The sequence below is a fragment of the Dipodomys spectabilis genome, unplaced genomic scaffold (assembly GCF_019054845.1).
Source record: "Dipodomys spectabilis isolate Male_0828 unplaced genomic scaffold, ASM1905484v1 ptg000018l, whole genome shotgun sequence".
Lineage (NCBI taxonomy): Eukaryota > Metazoa > Chordata > Mammalia > Rodentia > Heteromyidae > Dipodomys > Dipodomys spectabilis.
In genome coordinates, this window is record NW_024870695.1 from 10,127,773 (window position 1) to 10,148,506 (window position 20,734).

A 20,734-nucleotide genomic window follows, 5' to 3' on the forward strand; every position below is an offset into this window, starting at 1 on the left:
CTGGAATTTTCTAGTCATAAGACTCATGAAAGATAAAGGCAAGGCACATGATACAGAGAAGCTGGCTGGTCTGTGAAGAAGGCAATGAACAAGCCCAGTTCTAACATGGCCAAAGGCCCAGCCATCTTTGGAAGCAGGACTGACATCTGAAAATACCATTGCATGCACTTGGTGTTCAGAAGCCATCTTTGTAGTCTAGCAGGTGTTCCCCCTGTATAGCTCACTGACAGGTGACTCATATGACCCTCAAAGGTCTGATCTGGGGATCCCTCAGTTTTTAAGATGAAGAAACAGCTTCAGAAAAAGCCAGAAATTTGTCTGATATTACTGGACTTAGAAGTAGAGGGACAAGCCAGGCGCCCGTGACTCACGCCTGTAATTCTAGCTACTCAGGAGGCTGAAGTCTGAGGATCACTGTTCAAAGCCAGCCTGAGCTGGCTTTGGAGATTCTTATCTCCAATAAACCACTCAGAAAACTGGAAGTGGCACTGTAACTCAAGTGGTAGAGCACTCGCCTTGAGCTGAAGAGCTGAAAGACAGCACCCAGGCCCCAGAGTTCAAGCCCCAAGACCAACAACAAAACAACAAAAAACCAGAAGTAGAGGAACAAGACTGGAAACCACCCCTATCCATATAGTTCCTGGAACAATTTTTCCTTGGCTCAACAATTTCACTAAACAAAGATACTTACATAAAAACTGAATGAAAGATCATTCATGCCCACTCAGGTATGGGCATAAATGCAGGGCTGATTAAATAACCAAAGCATATTTATGCTATGGAACCAGATGTAATAGAAGAAAATGAGTAAAGATGTAAGGCCCAGAACCAGGTATATACACTTCCTGGGTGGAAAAGGGGGATATGGAAAGAAGAAATATGAAGATCTGCCTATTTGTATCTGTTAAGACACATTTAGAAACTTTTGTTAGAATATACAAGAAATGAATAATTATGGAATGAAGAACAAGGCAGATAAGACACAGGAATGAGGAAGACTTCCTAATATATAACTTGGTAATTCAACCACAAATAGGTAACTGAAAATTAATCTTTAACAAGGTAATAGTGGCACATGCCTATTACTACTATTACTACTATTACTACTATTGATGTTACTAGCTACTCAGGAGGCTGAGATCTGAGGATCGGAAAGTCTGTGAGACTCTTATCTCCAATTAATCTCACACCAAAAAAAAAAAAAAAATTTGAAAAAAAGGTGGAAGTGGAGCTGTGGCTCAAGTGGTAGAGCATGAGCTTGAGCAGGAAACACTAAACGACACTGCCCAGGTCATGTTCAAACTCCAGTACCAGCACAAAAAAGAAAGCCAGAAAGGTGCCAGTGGTTCATGCCTGTAACCCTAGCTACTCAGGAGGTTGAGATCTAAGGATCGTGGTTCAAAGCCAGCCTGGCCAGGAAAGTCCGTGAGACACTATCTCCAATTAACCATCAGAAAACTGGAAATGGCACTATGGTTCAAGTGGTAGAGTGCTCACCTTGTGCTGAAGAGCTCAGAGACAGTGCCTAGGTCCAGAGTTCAAGCCCCATGACAAACCAAAAAAATAAATAAAAAATAAAATAAAATAAAATAAGGTGGCTATGTGAAGAAGGCTCTGTCCCAGGCTCCCTGCTCTGGTCCAGCGAGTCTGCCACACACTTGTTTGTTCCATTTGTGTCTGGATTTGTAACTCCTCTCCACCAGGTCTGGGCCTGGGCCCTGTCCCTCTGCTCCTCAGCTCAAGGCAAGCACTCAACCACTTGAGCCACAGTACCACTTCTGGTTTTCTGGTGGTTTATTGGAGACAAGAGTCTCACGAACTTTCTTGGTCAGGCTGGCTTTGAACCGCAATCCTCTGATCTCAGCCTCCTGAGCAGCTAGGATTATAGGTGGGAAGCACCAGTGTCTGGCTTCCCCGGGTCTTCTATGAGGCCACACCTTATGCACTATGCTTCTTTGCAATGTTATAATTTGTATATATGCTCTGAACTTCTAGCTTCCTCCATCTACATGCAGATGACATGAGCCTCAGAGAGACCAAGTAACTCGTTAATATCAGAGCTTATACCAGCTCTGAGCTCTTCCAATCCATTCCTCCTCCAACCCTGCCATGTTCTTCCATTATAGCAAGAAGTCATGAATCCTCTGATTTTTTTTTTTTTCAGGTAAGGGGTAGGTTTATTCAGTAGACCTGCTGAGACCAGGCAAGGTTGGCACTCCACGTGGCTGGGAAAGAGAGGAAAGAGAGAGGAAAGAGCTAGAGCAGAGAGAGAACAGAGAGAGCTAGAAAAGAAGAGCAAGAGAGCGTCTGGGAAAGAGAGGAAAGAGAGAGGAAAGAGCTAGAAAAGAGCAGAAAGAGGGGTAAGAACAGTAGTACTCACGTGGTATTCAGTAGACCTGCTGGGACCAGGCAAGGTTGGCACTCCACGTGGCTGGCAAAAGAGAGGAAAGAGAGAAAAGAGCTAGAAAAGAGCAGAGAGAGCAAGAAAAGAACAGAGAGAGAGCTAGAAACGAACAGAGAGAGCAGAGAGCTAGAAACGAACAGAGAGAGTCCTCTGATTTTTTTATATCCTAGCACATTGGCTGGGGAAGAGAGCAAAGATAAAGGGTGAAGAGAGGGAAGGAGGGCTGGGAAGGTGGCTCAGTGGTAGAGCGCTTGCCTTGCATGCCTGAGGCCCTGGGTTCGATTCCTCAGTACCACATAAGCAAAAGAAAAAAAAAAGCCAGAAGTGGTGCTGTGGCTCAAGTGGTAGAGCGCTAGCCTTGAGCTGAAGAGCTGAGGGACAGCACCCAGGCCCAGGGTTCAGGCCCCACGACTAGACACCTCCCCCCCCCAAAGAAAAAAAAAGAGGGAAGGAGGATGTGGGAAAAGATGCTTACTCTTGCAGAGATGGGTCAGAATCATCAACATTTGCTGTGCCTAGGTCTGAGTCGTAAGACATGGGCTCCTCAGAACGATCTGGGCTCTTGGACCCACTCTCTTGGAGCAGGCAGCTATCAGAGTTCAGGCTGCAGGACAGCTGGGATGAACTGGCTGTGTCTAGGCTGAGAGAGGAGGCAGTGAGCTCCCTGTTCCGCTGGATCTTATGGCCTGAGTGATGGACTTCAATGTCCTCTGAGCCTGAGGAGTGGGAAATTGAATCCAGAGACTCCTTCTGCTGTAGTTCTGCACCAGAGGTAGAGAGAGGCTCAAGCTCAGTGAGTGGGCAAAGCCCAGAGAGGGCCAATGGGGTGAGTGTCCATTCATTTAAGATGGCAGACTTGTAGGAGAGCTCAAAGGATAAGGATGTCAGTCCCTGAAGGAAGCTAAGGAGGAACTCGCCCTCCTCAGCGTCTCGCAGTAGGGCTGTTGGCTGATAGTACTCGCACAGTTGGGCCTGTTCCTGGAGGAGCAGTTTCAGGTAGCACTCCATCAGACCATCATTGAGGGCCAGCCTCAGCCAGGCCCGACAGCGGCCCACATCCGTGTTGACAAAGACTAGGTGCTCCAGTTCTGAGATGATGTGCCTGGAAAGAGAGTAGTTTTAAGATATTACTTCGAGCTGGGCGCTGGTGGCTCACTCCTGTATCCTACCTACTCATGAGCCTGAGATCTGAGGACTGCAGTTCAAAGCCAGCCTGGGCAGAAAAGTCTGTGAGACTTATCTCTAGTTATACCAGAAAACCAGAAGTAGAGCTGTGGCTCAATGTGGTAAAGTGCTAGCCTTGAGCAAAAGAGTTCAGGGGCAGTGTCTATGCCCTGAGTTCAAGTCCTACAATTGACCAAAAAAAAAAAAAAGAAAGAAAGAAAAGAAAAAGAAAAAGAAACAAAGAAATGACTTCAAATCCCTGAGATGTGAGATGTTTACTCTGTGGATTCGCAAGAATCTCTGATAATGACTGCAAACATATGTAGGCATAAGAAAATTCTTGGATAATAGAGGTTTAATGGAAATTAGAGTACCAAGCCATAACTGCCAATTTTTTTTTGGGGGGGGGGGGTCAGTGGTGGGGCTTGAACTCTTGGCCTGAACACTATCCCTCAACTCTTCAGCTCAAGGCAAGCACTCTACCACTTGAGCCACAGTGCCACTTCCGGTTTTCTGAGTGGTTTATAGGAGATAAGAGTCTCACGAACTTTCCTGCCCGGGATGGCTTTGAACCGAGATCCTCAGATCTCAGCCTCCTGAGTAGCTAGTTTACAGGTGTGATACCAGCGCCGGGCTTTTTGCTTTTTTTTTTTTTTTTTTTAATGCTGGTATTGGGGCTTGAACTCAAGGCCTGGCCTGGGTGCTGTTCCACAGACTTTTCGCGCAAAGCTGGCACTCTGCCACTTGATCTATACCACCACTTCTAAGCTTTTTTGGTGCTTAGTGGGAGATAAAAGTCTCACAAGTTTTTTTCCCCCAGCTTGCTGGCTTCAAATTGTGATCCTCAGATTTCAGCCTGCTGAGTAGCTAGGTTTACAGGTGTAAGCCATTGATGCCTGGCTTCCAACTTCTTACAGTGGTGTTGTGAAAGATAATTACCGTGTTCATTACACATTTACAACTCCTGGGACCCCCAAGACATGTTTGCTGAGCCCCCCATGCTCCTAGGTCCCCTGGAGCGGGGCCAATACAAGGTAAAGACATGGTCCCTGCTCTTGGTCCAGAACATTGCTTTGCTTATCCTTCCTTTCCCTCTTCCTTTATTTTCTTTTGGGGGACTAGGGAATGGACCCAGGGCCTTTTGCATGCTAGGCAAGTGCTCTATCACTGAGCTTTCACTTCCATCCCCTAGTAACTGCCATTCAAGAGTACATAGAGCCTCTTTGTTGGTAGTGGGTGAAAGGCTGGCGCATTTCTAAGTTAGAGTAAGAAAAGTACCACAAAAAGGTTAGTATCTGAGTTGGACCCTGAAGGCTTTCTAGAAGCAAAGAATGAACCTTTTAGGCATAATGCACTGAAAGAAAAAAGACATAAAGAGTAGGAAGGCAGCAGACCTGTAACAGGAGTGGGACCACTCCAATTACAACAGGTAGGGAGTGGGGATAGGGAGTAGTAGTTAGGTTGCAAAGCTAGGTAATGAAGGGACTTGAATATCACACCAATAAGGTCACATGGAGCAAAGGTTCCCTTACCCAGATGTGTAGCAGAAGCCCCTAGGGAACTTAACTGGATACAGATCCAGGGACCCCAATTTAGTGACAGGGTAGTATTTGGGAATTAAACATTTCTGTACAGGTAAGGTACCTAACACAGCTATTTATACTCAGGATAAGGTTAGATCCTAGGGGTACTAAACTCAGTTTAGTACTGAATCCCTTTGTCTGACATAAATGGCACCCTGCTTTGGCACAGGGCCTTGGGTGTGCCTCAAGTGTGGGAGTGCAGACCACACCCCTTTGGATTGTGTGGCTGAGTTCTAGCTAGCTTCAGCTCAGCATATGCAGACCTAAGGAAACACAGAATGAGATAGGGGACAATTAGCCACTATCACCTGGGAGAGAGGTAAATACTTGAGCTAGGGCAGTGACAGTGGTCAAGGAAAGCAGATCAGAGGATGACAAAGCACCTTCAGGCTAAAGGTGACATTTAATACCCCTTAGAGTCACAGTGCCAGCAACTTGGGCAGGCAGGGGTAAGGTCAAAGCCAGGGTCTCAGGGTGAATATTCAGGTATTTTACCTGGATTCTATTTTTTATAAAACTTCTAAACATTACTATGAATATACATATGTACACATACACAGACACACACACACACATATATATACACATATGTATATATATGTATATATTTTAGAACACAGGTTTTTAAAGGTTTGGCAACTTTTTCTATAAAAGGCCAGAGACAGCAAGTGTTTTTGGCTCTGAAGGACACATAAACTCTGTTGTAACTGCATAATTCTGACAGGTCACTAACCCTTGGTGAGAAGCAGCCACAGGCTCTGGCCTGAAGGCCCAGGTTTGTCAAGGTCTTATGGCTGGCTGGACAGTCAGGTCTGGTGGGAGATAAACCTTTCCTTCAGGTGCTCTCCCGCCCTACCTCACACTGTCTCTACACTAGAACACAGCCCATCTGTTGCCTTCTGCAGAGCTGGGGAGGAAGAGCCCAGTGTCCCACACCAAAGTTCCTCCCCAGAGCAAAACCTCTCCAGCTGATCTCACTTGTGGGTGACAGCTTTCAGGAGGGGCCAGAAGACAGGCTGAGGCAGAGGCTTCTGGTGTACATGTTTCTTCCTTTTGCCTCCAGCCTCAGCACGAATGTGCTTGGCGTGCAGGCCATGGATAAACACAGCCTCCAGGGCACTGCACATGATGTTGGCATCGCTGTCTTCACTTGTGACCACCGTATCCAGTGACACATACTGCTTCTGAAGTGCTTTCACGGATCCTACCAGCTTCTTCTTGATGACCTAGGCAGTGCCACACAAAAGACATCTTTAGAAGAAAATCCTACAGTTCCTAGACTATAACCCTTGGCCTGTTGCTCAATTCCTGTGCAACCACATTACACACTCACCAGTGTACAGATTCCTTCTTAAAAATTAGTACCTGTTAATTATACTAAATAAAGATAGAGAAGAACTCGTTTTGCAGATTTTTTGTTATAAATTCTTTTCATTTTCAAACCAAAGTTCATTAGATTTATAGTCCTATAATCTAGTGTTTAAATACTGGCTCCAGTACAGGCACAGCTACCTGGAGACTGGGTAAGACAAGGGTGAGGTTTCTTAGCTGATTAACATCACCAAGGTTCTGTAGAGGTAAGCAAAGGTATAAAAAGTACTGCACTAGGGCTGGGAAGGTGGCTCAGTGGTAGAGTGCTTGCATTGCAAGCCAGAGGCCCTGGGTTCAATTCCTCAGCACCACATAAGCAAAAAGCAAAAAGCCGGAAGTGGCGCTATGGCTCAGTGGTAGAGTGCTAGCCTTGAGCTGAAGAGTTGAGGGACAACGCTGAGGCCCAGAGTTCAGGCCTCACGACCGGACCCAAAAAAAAAAAAAAAAAAAGTACTGCACTAGAACACCAAAAATACCCAGAAATGGCTGGAGGTATGGCTCAGTGGTAAGAGAGTATGCTTAGCATCATGTTAAAAATACAGAAGTGCTGTTATATTAGGAAAAATCCAAGCCAGACACCAGTGGCTCAGACTTGTAATCCTAGCTACTCAGGCTGAGATCTGAGGACCATAGTTTGAAGCCAGCCTGGGCAGAAAAATCTGGGGGAGTCTTTTGTCCAAGTAATCAGCAAGAAACCTGAAGTGGGGCTGTGGCTTAAGCAGGAGAGTGCCAGCTTTGAGCAAAACGAGCAAACAAGAATACAAGGCACTGATTTCCAGCCCCAGTAGCAGAGTGCCCATGCGTATGCATACACCAAGGCCTCAGAACCAAAGGGTTAGATTCAGTCTCAGATCTGTCAGTAACAAGTTGGAGCACCTCAGACATTTCACTTTCCCTCTCTGAGCCTCAACTTCTTCATCTATTAAGTAAAATAATACTTCTGAATCATGGCACTAAGGGCATTGCTACTTGAGGGTAAAACGAGTTGTTAATTCATCATCCTGTCCCCAATACTTAGCCTGGAACTTGTAGGTACATGTAATGAATATATTACAAAATGTAAAGTATTTTGGATTTGTAAATATTACTCAATTATAGCTATAAGTATGTTAAAACTACAGAAAGGATTGCAGAAAATTTGGTTTGACATGAATGATGGGCTTATAGGTAAATATTTTACTCCTTTTTTTGACTCTAGCCCAAATACTAAGTGTAAAATTCTCTGGAAAGCTAAAATTAAAAAAAGTTAATTAAAACTAACAAGCCATAGTTCACAGATCATAAAATTCACCCATTTATATGATGGGGCTTAATAATTTTTAACTTACTTAGAGAAGTGTGCAACCTTCACCACTGTCTAATTTTAGGCCATGTTCTTCATTCTCAAAAGGAATATTCTGAGCTGGGCACTGGTGGCTCATGCATGTAATCCTAGCTACTCAGGAAGCTGAGATCTGAGGACTATGGTTTGAAGCCAGCCTGGGCAGGAAAATCTGTGAGACTCTTATCACCAAAAACAAGCTGGAAGTGGCGCTGTGGCTCAAGCGGTAGAATGTTAACCTTGAGCAAAGGAAGCTCAAGGACAGTGCCTAGGCCCTGAGCTCAAGCCCCATGACTAACAACAGAAGATTTTTTTTTAAAAAAAAGGACTATTATATATTAGTGGTTGCCAGGGGCTGTAGAAGAGGGTAATTGGGAGTGACTGTAGTCATTAATCTACTTTCAGTCTCTATAGATCTGCCTGTTCTGCACAATTCCTATGAATACATTCACATAGTGTGTGATCTTTTATGTCCTGCTTCTTTCATTTAGCATAAGTGTCTTAAGGTTTATCTAGGCTTTAGAATATATCATGATTTCATTCTGCTCCCTTTCTTTGTGCTGGTACTGGGGCTAGAACTCAGGATCTCTTGATTTTGCTTAGTTTCACTCAAGGTTGGTACTTTACCTCTTGAACCAAACCTCCACTTCTGCTTTTTTGCAGGTTGAGATTGGAATCTCAAGGACTTTCCTACATCAGATGGCTTCAAAGTGCAATCCTTCAGGTCTCAACCTTCTGAGAAGCGAGGATTACAGATGTGAGCCACTGCCTGCTGGCAATTTTCCCACATTTTTGTTAAACTTGTTATTGTCGTCTTACTCACTAGCCATCCTAGTGGACATAAAGTAGTACCTCATTCTAGTTTTGATTTGCATTTCTCTGAACCAAATGGTAGTAAGTATGTTTTTGTATATATACTGGTCATTTATCTTCTTTGCAGAACTATCTGTTCAAATCATTTGTCCATTTTCAAATTGGAGTTATCTTTTTTTCTTTTTTTCCCCAGTCATGGGGCTTGAACTCAGTCCCGGGCACTGTCCCTGAGCTTTTTTGCTCAAGGTTAGCACCCTACCACTTGGAGCCAAAGCACCACTTCTGATTTTCTGATGGTTAACTGGAAATAAGAATCTCGAGGGCCAGCACCAGTGGCTCTTGCTTGTAATCGTAGCTACTCTGGAGGTTGATATTGGAGGATCTGAATTGGAAGTCATTCAAGCTTTGAGTATCTTTTTTTATAACTGAGTTACAACAGTTTTATAGACCTGCTAAGATAATCTTCTCTTTTTGTATACTCTGTCTTTTCACTTTCTTAAGTGTCCTTAGAAGCACAAAAGGTTTTAACTTTTTTTTTTTTTTTGGTTGTGGGGCTTGAACTTTGGGCTTGGGTGCAGGCCTTGTGCACAGTGCCACTTCTGGTTTTCTGAGTGTTTTTTGGAGATAAAGAGTCTAACGGCCGGGGCTGGCTTTGAGCAGTGATCCTTAGATCTCAATCTCCTGAGTAGCTAGGATTACAGGCGTGAGCCACCGGGTGACTCGACAAGGTTTTAATCTTAAAAGTCCAGTTTTAAATGGTTTTTTAATGGGAGATATTATTGGCTTATATTAAAAGTACAGGGCTGGGAATGTGGCTTAGTGATAGAGTGCTTACCTAGCATGCATGAAACACTGGGTTCAATTCCTCAGTACCACATAAACAGAGAAAGCCAAAAGTGGCACTGAGGCTCAAGTGGTAGAGTGCTGGCCTTGACCAAAAGAAGCTCAGGGATAATGTCCAGGACCTGAGTTCAATCCCCAGGACTGGAAAAAAAAAATAAAGGATAAAAACTATAAACTACTTCCAACTGAGTGAGGCTAAATAGGCACACACTCTCAAGAAAGCCATACCCTCAGGAGATCAGTCCAAGTAAGACTTTGCTAGAAGGCTAAGCCGATCTAGGTTTAGGGCCAGGTCCCAGATCAGGAGGAAAGGGGAAAGGAGTTTGCTTGAAAGCCAGAAGGGAAACAGATGGTGCTGTCCTCTAGTGACCAGCAGAGGAAATACATAGTATGTGTGTAGATCAGTAGGTGGAATGCACACTGTGGGGGTGGGGGTGGGGGAGTTTGCATACCCAAACCTGGGCAATGTCCCTGAACTTTTTATGCTGGTGCTCTACCATTTCAGCCACAGCTCCACTGAGCTTTTTAATGGTTAACTGGAAATAAAAGAGTCTCAAGGACTTTCCTGCCTGGGCAGGCTCTGAATTGTGATCCACAGGTCTCAATCTCCTGAGTAGCTAGGATTACAGGTATGAACCACCAGCACCTGGTTCAGAATGTTTAGTTGTTTTTTTCTTTTTCTTTTTTGGCCAGTCCCGGGGCTTGAACTCAGGGCCTGGGCACTGTCCCTGAGCTTTTTTGTGCTCAAGGCTAGCACCCTAGCACTTAAGCCACAGTACCACTTCCGCCTTTTTTTGTTTATGTGGTACTGAGGAATTGAACCTAGGGCTTTGTGCATGCTAGGCAAGCACTTTACCACTAAGCTACATTCCCAGCCCAGAATGTAGACTTCTTAAGGCTATAGTTCTTCTAGCATCAAGTTTTCTAAGTGGAGAAGAAAGAAAAATCTTGGCTTCTACCACAAAAGTCATGTCAGCATCAGTGTTACTAAGCCTTCAATTTGCTCTCTCTCCAAGGGAACTGTGTCAATCCAGAGAGCAGAGTTCTCCAAGAAAGGGGAAAGAGGATCTGAAGAGCTCTGGTGAATGGTCACTAACAGCTGTTTGAAAACTGGTAAGTGTATATAAGCTGCCACTGTACCCTATGAGAGAAACAAAAGACCAATGCTGGGAGTAGCTATTTTTGACCAAATCAGTGCCTTGAACAAACTGACCTAACTACAGACTGAGGCAGAAGGCTGTATAGAAATCCCTGGTCTAGCTGGGCGCTGGTGGCTCATGCCTTTAATCCTAGCTACTCAGGGTCTGAGATTTAAGGATTGTGGTTCAAAGCCAGCCCGTGCAGGAAAATCCGTGAGACTCATCTCCAATTAATCACCAGAAAACCAGAAGTGGTGTTGTGGCTCAAGTGATAGAGTGCTAGCCTTGAGCTGAAGAGTTCAGGGACAGTGCCCAGGCCCAGATTTCAAGCAAAAAAAGAAGAAGAAGAAAAAGAAATCCCTAGTCTTCCAGTAAACCACCTTGAATTGCCACTGTGCTTTACAAACACAAGCAAACTTAAAGGGAGGATTTCCTCAGAGCTTCTTTTGCTGGAAAACTTTTCTCTACCTGGGTGCTTTGTGGATAGTATCTATTCATTTCCAAGAGAAAAGCTGATGATGCAATGGCAGCTCCCTGTAGCCCTTCCCAGCCTTGATCCTCTGGTGTCCACTTACCGGGATGACAGCCCGGGACTCCAGTCCATTCTCCACCACTGAGAGCATTTCCACTCAGGCAGCTGCTCCCGAAGAGACTCACATGTCACCTGCAGGGTCAGATGGTAGCAGATGAGCATGCTCTCGAGGTCCCTTACAACCACAGTCCCCTCCCAGCATGTAGCAGGCAGGCAGCCCAGCTCACTCAAATTGCAACCAAAAGGAGTTTTTTATCTTTTTCTTTTTTTTTTTTTTGCTAGTCCTGGGGCTTGAACTCAGGACCTGGGCTCTGTCCCTGAGCCACTGTGAGCTCAAGGATAGCACTCTATCACTTAAGCCACAGTGCCACTTCTGGCTTTTTCTGTATATGTGGTACTGAGGAATCAAACCCAGGGGTTCATGCATGCAAGGCAAGCACACTACCACTGAGCCACATTCCCAGCCCAGAAAGGGATGTGAACAACACAAAAACAAAAACTGAGAGTAGATTTTAAGGAAATGAGGAAGGAAAAAGCCAGAGGTTGGCTCCTTAGGAGGCAAGAAGTCCTATGTGCCAGGAGTGGGTGATAACAGCTCTCTACACCAGAAGCTGCATAGAAAACCAGGACTGGTGGGATAGTGGTGGGAGCCAAGGAACTAAAGACAACTTTAGGGCACAAGAGGGTTGCTTCAGTTAAAGGTGCCAAGAACTAGTGGGGACCAGTTAGCAGGAACTCATAATTCATATTCAAAGCTTGTGTCCAATATCAGTCCCCAGGTCCTGTCCTAGTTCAGGGTACGCCAACTAAGCGGTAGAAGGTATAACCAAAGCAGCTTTAAACAAAGAGTTCTTGCCAGGCACCAGTGGCTTACACCTGTACTCAGGAGGCTGAAATCTGAGGATCATGGTTTGAAGCCAGCTTGGGCAGAAAAGTCCCCATGAGACTCTTATCTCCAATTAACCATTCAAAAACTGGAAGTGGCACTGTGACTAAGTGGAAGAGTACTAGTCTTTAGCACAAAGAGACTCAGGGATAGCTCTCAGGCCCTGAGTTCAAGCCCCACAACCCACCAAAAAATAAAAAAGAGTTGTCACACTTTTGGTTCTTCACATCTAATGGACTCAGAACAGTTCTGATCACAATAGGCCACTAACTAGCAAGTTATGCTGGCCCAGCACCAGATCACTCAGGTTGACAGTCTGACAATGAAAAGCACCCAGCACTGGCTCTAAAGCATTCCAACTATTAATGTTATCTATAATCCCAGTGGATGTAACCATCCAAATCCAGAAGCGAAGAATTCCATTGCCATTCATTCAATCCCTCATAACAGCCCGCTTTGGCCCAAGCAACTTGGCTACACAGGCTTACTTACACCTAAATAAATCTTTAGGGAACAGTCTGCTGAGCATCAGGGGAATTTTTAAAGGTTATGATTGCTGCTGGGTGTGGCTGGCTCATACCTACAGTAATCCTAATCAACTCAAGAGGTTGAGATCTGAGAATTGGAGTGTGAAACCAGTCCAGGCAGGAAAGTCAGTGAGACTCTATAATTAAGAACTAAAACGCCAGAAGTGGAACTGTGGCTCAAGTGGTGGAGTGATAGCCTTGAATGAAAAAGCACAAGGACAGATCCAAGCCCTGAGTCTAAGCCACACACAACACAGATACCACCACCACCACCACCACCAAAAACAACAAAACAAAACCAAAAACCATTATGGTTGTTTCTACTTTCAAGTAATTATGGCCCAGAGAAGTTAATACAATATTAAGAACAGTTACATGGATGGCCACATTTATATCTTTGTAATTGTCCTAGGAATACCATTTTATTATCCTTACCTGATAGATAAGGACATGGAAGCTGACCCAGGTCAAGGAACTAACACAGATGTCATGGCGGAGAATAACTTAGCTCCTATGCCAGTCACCAGAGCAATGCCAAACCTAGATCAAAGGAAAACCAAGTCTTGAATGATTGTAGGACTCAAAGGATAGACTCCCACACTTTGGCTGGGAGTCCAGGAAGAAGGTGTAGGAAAAATATTAAGGCCAGTCTGGCAAGCAAGGTTTACAGGAGAGTAGGGAGCATGAGATCAGGGAAAGAGAGAACAGTGTCGCCCTCAGTGAAGGAGTGGAGTTAGTCTTTGAGGCTGGCAGAGAGTAAAGAGGGCACAAGGAGTTAGGACTTAGAGTGGAGCTTCTAAGACATGTCACATAGAGGGAGCAGGTATGTGTGGAGCATGGCTTGTGCAGATGGCCTGGGAGAGCCCTTGGATCAACTGCAGCCCCTGCTGACTCCTCACCCTTCCATCCAACACCGGCTCCATACTCTAGTCACTAGGACGATGGGAAGAAGAGTATGTAATGTGGCCAAACTGTCATACTTGGCAATACTCCTGGTCTTTGAGATTAGGTTCTTCCCAGGTTGAGCAGCCTACTAGGTAAAATTCAGCCTCTCTGGCTCCAAGATCTTGGGTTCCAACTCCGACATACAGTTCCAGTGGTCCAAGCCTCTCCTTCAGGCCTGTCTTTCTACACAGAGTCTTTAAGCTCCAGAGGTGCCTTTCCCTCAGCCAGCTACACAAACAGGACCCTGAGGCATAGACCTTAACAATCTAAACAAGAACCTAGGTCCAGAAAGGCCTCATTAACTAATAAGCTGAGAATATTCATTGGGGAAGTCTATCAGTAACAGTAGTTCTGCCTAAATTAGTCTGCTAACAACCAAAAACAAAGTGAAGCTAAGAGGAGTCAAAGCAGGGAGGGCTTCACAAAAGACAACCGATAGTTGCCTAAAATTAAGGGTTAAAAAAGCCACAAAGCCGGGCGCTGGTGGCTCATGCCTAGCTACTCAGGAGGCTGAGATCTGAGTATCATGGTTCAAAGCCAGCCCGGGCAGGAAAGTCCATGAGACTCCTATCTCCAATTAACCACCAGAAAACTGGAAGTGGCACTGTGGCTCAAATGGTAGAGTGCTTGCCTTGAGCTGAAGAGCTCAGGGACAGTGCCTGAGCCCAGAGTTCAAGCCTCACGACTGACCCCCCCCCCCCCAAAAAAAAAAAAAGCCACAAAATGTCTGACTTGCTCATCTTGAGTGACTCCACATGGATTCAGGAATCCAGAGTAGCCATTTCACAATTAGGACCAAGAATTTGGGAATTAGACCACAATTCAGGACAATATTTTTTTAATTGTTATTGTAAAGGTGAAGTACAGAGGGGTTATAGTTATATAAGTCAGGTAATAAGGACCTTTCTTCTTTCTTTCTTTCTTTCTTTTGCCAGTCTTGGGGCTTGAACTCAGGGCCTGAGCACTGTCCCTGAGCTTCTTTTTGCTCAAGGCTAGCACCCTACCACTTGAATCACTGCACCAATTCTGGCTCTTTCTGTTGATGTGGAACTGAGGAATTGAACCCAGGGTTTCATGCATGCTAGGCAAGCACTCTACCACTAAGCCATATTCCCAGACCATAAGTGCATTTCTTTTTGAAGAGTGTCACCTCTTCCCTTGTTTTCTACCTCCCGATGGCCCCCTCCCCCAGGACAATACCTTACCTATTCACATTTATGCTACCATGCTTTGGGGAGGCAGAAATGTGACATCAATGATATAAGAATGCACTGATAGAGCTGGGAAGGTGGCTCCAGTGGTAGAGTGCTTGCCTTGCATGCATGAGGCCCTGGGTTCGATTCCTCAGCACCACATAAGCAAAAAGCCGGAAGTGGCGCTGTGGCTCAAGTGGTAGAGCGCTAGCCTTGAGCTGAAGAGCTGAGGGACAGCACCCAGGCCCAGAGTCCAGGCCCCACGACCAGATCCCCCCCCCCCAAAAAAAAATTAAAATAAAAAAGGATGCACTGGTAGAAATGGAACAATGCTTTACTTTTTTTTTTTTTTTTGGGTCCGGTTGTGGGGCCTGAACTCTGGGCCTGGGCGCTGTCCCTCAGCTCTTCAGCTCAAGGCTAGCGCTCTACCACTTGAGCCACAGCACCACCTCCAGCTTTTTTCTTTTTGCTTATATGGTGCTGAGGAATTGAACCCAGGGCCTCATGCATGCAAGGTAGGCACTCTACCACTGAGCCACCTTCCCAGCCCCGGAACAATGCTTTAGACTTCTGGAGTGAACCATTATCCACCTGGTGGCTCAGACCCTGAATCTACCACTGTATAAGACTAGGGTCACTTTCTGTCCTTAGAATATTTTTCATTAACACTAGGAACATAGCAGAGGCAGGTACAGCTTCCACGACAGCTACACTGATGGGAAAAAGGAAAGAGCTTGTGCATACTACAGGGGCTCATTGACATTACTTAGGATAGCAGAAGAAAGGCAACTCCTACTATATCTAGGAAATCTCAAATGGCACCAGCTCTACTGACACTGCAGGCATCATTTCACTCTTCTTCAGTGATCAACGCTTTCCAGAGTGAACAAAGCAAGCTTCTTGGATCTCATTTTTCAAACTCATTGAATTCTTTGGATAATCCTGTGAGACAGTTCTCTCAACTTTACAGAAGAACAAACAGAGGCTCATTAAAAACAAGCCTGAAGTAAGAGACAGAATTATCTGCTTTCCTCACTCCCTTTACCAGATCAACCTGTCTCTGGACTCGAGTTTGAAAATTTTCAGACCAACTATTACCTAGACTTTTCAGAGGTACTGAGACGCTCCATCATATTGATTAAGGCCTAAAAGACGACACAGCCTTGGCTAGCATAATCAGAACCCCAACCAGCTAAGCCTAGGTCCTTCACATGGTACCCAAGTTTCAAAGCTGTCCTTTCTTAAATGTTCTATATATTTTTTTCTGGCTGTTTTTCTTCATCATATTACTTGTCTTTCTATATATAGTAGGTCTGATTTCACTTCCTCCAGACTCCCAGGAATGAAAGAAAAACAAATGGCTTAAATGAGACTTACATTAAAAGAAATGATTAACCTTCAAGGATCCCAAAACACCTCCTTAGAGACTTCTCAGCCACTCCCAGCAGCTTGTCTCTACTGCCTGAATTTTGAACCTGGCTAAAGAACAACAGGCAGGCCTTTATGCCATCCAGCTGCTGCCCTAACTGATGAGTCATGGTATTACAGTTGGAAAAAAATGACAAAGTTATCTTCTGATTCAAAAAGGCAGCTGGTCATTCAGACATGTGAGTGCTGAGTAAACATTACCTCTTTCCATTTGAAGAAAGTTCGATTTTTGGGTAAGTGTTATGGAAGAGTTCGTGGGGGAATGTGGCAATAATAAGGCCTCTGAAGCAACAGCTTCTAGCTCATGATTCTTGGGCTCCAATGATATCCCATGGCCAAAAGCCTCTCCTTCAGGTCCAATGTTCTAGACAGACCCTTAAGCTCTACAGTTACCCTCCTTACGTTACCTACAGGCCTGGTCCCTGAGGCTTAGACCTCAACAATCTAAGAGTCTGGGTCCTTTAAGGGCTTATTAACTGGCTGTCTGAGCAGAACTGTGAGGCTGGGAAACCCTGATATCTTCTTTCTTCTATTGTTCCTTCCATTCCCATCTCCCCCATATTCTTGTCCCATAGGCCATAGTATTCTAAAAAGAAGCAAACTACAAATAAATGAAAACAAGAAATGCACGACTCATTTACCATTACATTCTCATTACTTGGAACAGTGCTTGGCACACAAAAATACTAAAAAAACACAAAAAACTTGTTGAATGACTTGATGATTATACACGTGCCAGGCACAGGGAAGGGACATCATTTCACAGATTGGGAGACTGAAGTGTACCATTCTGATGTGGTGGAGCTACTGTGATACTACTGCCTTTAAACCAAGCTGTGAATCAAGTTATCAATAAACTGTGAGCTAGACAGAAGACAGAACCCAAAATGGAAGGATTGTACTGAAGGTAGAACTGCATTCAGCTTTCAACGAAAGAGAGTATGGACAATGAATCCTTTAAAATTACCATTGTAGCTGGAGGGGGGGGGTTGGATATGGGTATCTTATATGAGTGGTAATGGTTTTGCCTGAGTTCTTCATCACCAATAACAATAACAACATATACACATAAACACACACAAGCCTCAACTGGCTGATCTCTATATAACCAGGTCATCAGAATCCAGAGGAAAAAGTACAGCAAAAGTCCTCAGGAGACTCTAAACACTAAAGTAGGAGGAATTCCGGTGACTTACTGAGAGATAATTCAGTTTCCAGTGCTCATGGAACCCAAATGGCTAAAACTCAAGTTCCAGCACCTACAAAAGAAGGGAGCAATTCAACAGCTTCTTGTATCTATTTGGGTCTCAGCCTCCCCAGAACACTCATCTATAATCTCCCCAACATACACCATGCCTCTGGCCCACATCATGTTTGACTGGTTCGAAATCAGCACTAGCACAGAAGAGCATTGGGAGAAGGTTCTTCATAAGTGCCAGGATAAGACACATGGACATGGCTCTGTGATACCCACAAAGTGGCATTCCCTGAAATTCTGCAGGGCCAGAACACCAGCAAAAGGAAGTGATGGCTTCCACTGCCCCAGGCAGAGTGAACTGGGTGAGTGGCCATATCTCTAATCTTCCAGGTATTCAAATGACTCCCTTCCAACACTCAGCACACATACCTTAATATGAATGCCATAAGAGCATCACTGGGGACAAGTACATAAGACCACACATGGCAGGGAGTGGGAATTTGGGCCCCCAAAGAGGGGAGGGGAACCTCTAGTTCTTCACATTCACTTACCATGTGAAAGAAACACACACACCAGTCAGGCTTTTCTAACTGTAATATGAAGCTCTTGTTAACAGGGGCTGTACACTAAGTTTTCAGATTGAATGAGATTTGGGCCAAGTGATGAATGGACAGAGTTGAGGCACAGAGTTGTCACAGGGGACAGTAGAGGGGAAAAGGACATAGAGATCTCGTTGTTAACAAGATTAGGTGTGGTGGTAGGAACTGAGGCAGTAAGAGTTGGGGACAGTTTAGCAATGACTTAGGGAAGGAGTGTTCTCAGGATAGTAAGAGAGGAAAATGAATTAATTATGAGTTGAACGAGGAAGTTAGGAGTCAAATCTGTGAGGCGAGAAGACAGCTATTAGAGCTAGGTTAAAGGCAAAGGTCACAGTTGACAAGAAAGGGATGAGTTCCACAGGGCACTGACTTTCTTCAATGAGAAATGGGCAGAGGTAGGGTGTTTGAGCGGAGTAAATCTTGGGGGATATGAGAGGATGTGGGAGACTCAGATCAGAAAGCTGACCCGGAAAAGCAGAAACCCGAATGGAAGGTCGGGGGGGGGGGTGGTGGAGAAGACCTGGGCAGAACACTAGGTTTGCCAGAGAGGGTTCAGAGGTAAGGCTGAGTGAGGTAAGGGATGGAAAAGGGCTGTGGCCCAGAGCGGGTTGCAACCAGGCTAAGGAAGGCGTCAGGGGCGGGGGCGCACCTAAGAGCGGTAGTGAGCGCCGAGGTCCTCTTAGGAGCCGGTGGGGCACCTGTCAGCAGCAGGTGGGCGCACGGAGGGCTAGGGCTAGGGCGGGTGTGGGGCGCAGCTTCGGAAGAAGGGCTGAGGGCTCGGAAAGCCAGGCTGTCTCCAGGCAGCGAGGGAGCCCAGGGAAAGCAGGGAGATGCCCGCCGCCCATTCACCTGGCGGCCCTGCCACCCCCGTAGGCCGCTTACAACTCACCGAAGAGCGCAGAGTAAGGGAGCCCGACGCTGCCTGCCGCCGCAGCCCCACCGCAAGACCGCGAACCCCGCGGCTTCCCGGCCACCGACAACAGGAAGCCGCGCCACTGCGCCTGACGCCATCACATTGGCTCCGCACTGAAGTGCCGCCTCCGGAAGGCGGAGCCACTCATGAGGTCCGAAGCAGACGCGGGGCGGGGCCAACCGCCTTCCTCACCGGGGGCGGGGCCAACCGCCTTCCTCACCCCGGGGCGGAGCCAACCGCCTTCCTCACCGGGGGCGGGACCCGGGCCTTCAGCCCGCGACTCTATCTCTGCGTCCCGGCGCCCCTACCAGGCCAGGCCCAGGCCCACGGAGCCGGGGACGACGCGTTCCCCACGCCCAAAGCTCGCTGGTCCGCGCCAGCCGAGATCCCGACGTCTACAGGACTTTTTTTTATCTCGCTGGATCTCAGCACCAACTACGCGACATGGGAGCCAAGGACCAACCCTCCTCCGACCGCCTCCCCGAGGGCCACGGCGCCGCCCTGTGGGCAGAACCGAGGGAGCCGAGGCCCAAGTCCCAGCCTCCCCTGGCTGGGCTCTCCGGGGTCTGAAAAACACCTGCTTCATCCTCACCTTGTCCCAGAAGATGGCCCCGAGGCTCCCCTCCCGTGTGCCCCTGGCCGGCCCGCCCCTCCTCAGCCCCTCGGGGCACAGAGCCCAGGGCCCTCCGCTCCTCTTCTGACCACATTTCCTTCCTGTGGAAGAGATGACATGGCCCTTCGCAAAGGAAGCAGAAAGAAACTGGAAAGCGGCGCCTTGCAGCCAGCAAGTTCTCTTCATGTTAAACCCTTTTTAGACAAAGTGAGAAGGAGTGAGTTTTCTTGGGGCATCTTGACAAAAGGATAGAGTTTCTGGCATAACCGGCACCAGCCCGAGCATTGGTGACTTGACAGTGAATAATTGCTTTGGGGGACTAGGAGCTCTCTACCCTTTTGGTCTCTGTCTGCATTTGTTGAGATTATTTAGGATTAATCACTTTTTTTTCTGTCCTAAGGCTTGGAAAAATCAGTCTCTAGGGAGGACAAAAGGTAGAAATTCATTCAGGTAAGCGTTTTGCAGGGGAATCTCAGTGTCAAGACTATTATTCTTCGTCTGTGTGCATCCCTAACTACTTTTATGCTTTTTGATAGCTCTCTTCTAGGATATTTTAGGTGATATGTATCTTTTCCAATTCAAATGGACCCTTGATAGAATAGAATCCTTCAGGTGATATAAATCTTTCCTATTTCTAGCAGCTCATAGAGATAGAAATTTCACCAAACCTGCTTAGGTGTTTAGCCCTTTCTTCAGGAAGTGCCTCTGGGAGGCAACAGCTGCAGGATTTGTTGTCACACACATCTGTGTACAGATCTCGGCTCCAAAGGGTGCTTATCTCTTTACAGTTTATGAGGCAGATAGCACTATACGCTGACTGTCAGTAGGTCAGTCTGTATTTCATAGGGAATCACATGGAGATACTGAAGAACAAAGGTCAAATGCATCTGTAATATTCCATAGCCACGCCTCAGGCAGGGCTTAGTTCTAAGTTTTGGGGGATGGGAACAGGGCTGTGAGGAGAGAGATGTGGTTCTTGCTTTGTCAGGGCCCCTGAGCTCATAGAGAGCAGTCCCCACAATGGTAGGCACTTCCTTTACTGCACTGTGAACCACTACAAGAGCAGGCCCAAACCAGGGCTTATCTCCCACTGAGATAGAATTACTCCCTTCAACTTCTTGCTCTCCCAGCACCCATGGTCTCATTGTGGGTGAACTGTCTTTTCCTGTCCCCTGAATTTGGGCTTACCCATGTGGCTTGGTTTGGTCCATGGGATGAAGTAGAATTGAAAAGTGTAGTTCTGAATGTCAGCTTGAAAGGGC

The 20,734-nt window shown here is 46.1% G+C and overlaps 1 protein-coding gene across 4 annotated transcripts in view; it reads right to left on the bottom strand.

The window, feature by feature from the left end:
• Positions 1-19,468, bottom strand: part of Plekhm1 (pleckstrin homology and RUN domain containing M1) — a 48,115-nt gene extending 28,647 nt beyond the window's left edge. The window contains exons 1-6 of one of the 4 annotated variants that reach the window (XM_042673894.1): positions 18,836-18,918; positions 17,346-17,408; positions 13,019-13,123; positions 11,214-11,302; positions 6,130-6,377; positions 2,880-3,506 (exon numbers count right to left, since the gene is read on the bottom strand). In XM_042673894.1, the coding sequence (XP_042529828.1) occupies positions 2,880-3,506; positions 6,130-6,377; positions 11,214-11,261 (923 nt within the window). In that variant the 5' untranslated portion in view covers positions 11,262-11,302; positions 13,019-13,123; positions 17,346-17,408; positions 18,836-18,918. Of the gene's footprint in view, positions 1-2,879; positions 3,507-6,129; positions 6,378-11,213; positions 11,303-13,018; positions 13,124-17,345; positions 17,409-18,835; positions 18,919-19,451 lie in introns of those variants that run through there. The other 3 variants (XM_042673895.1, XM_042673893.1, XM_042673892.1) reach the window with 3 other exon arrangements.
• Between the last annotated feature and the right edge of the window lie 1,266 nt (positions 19,469-20,734).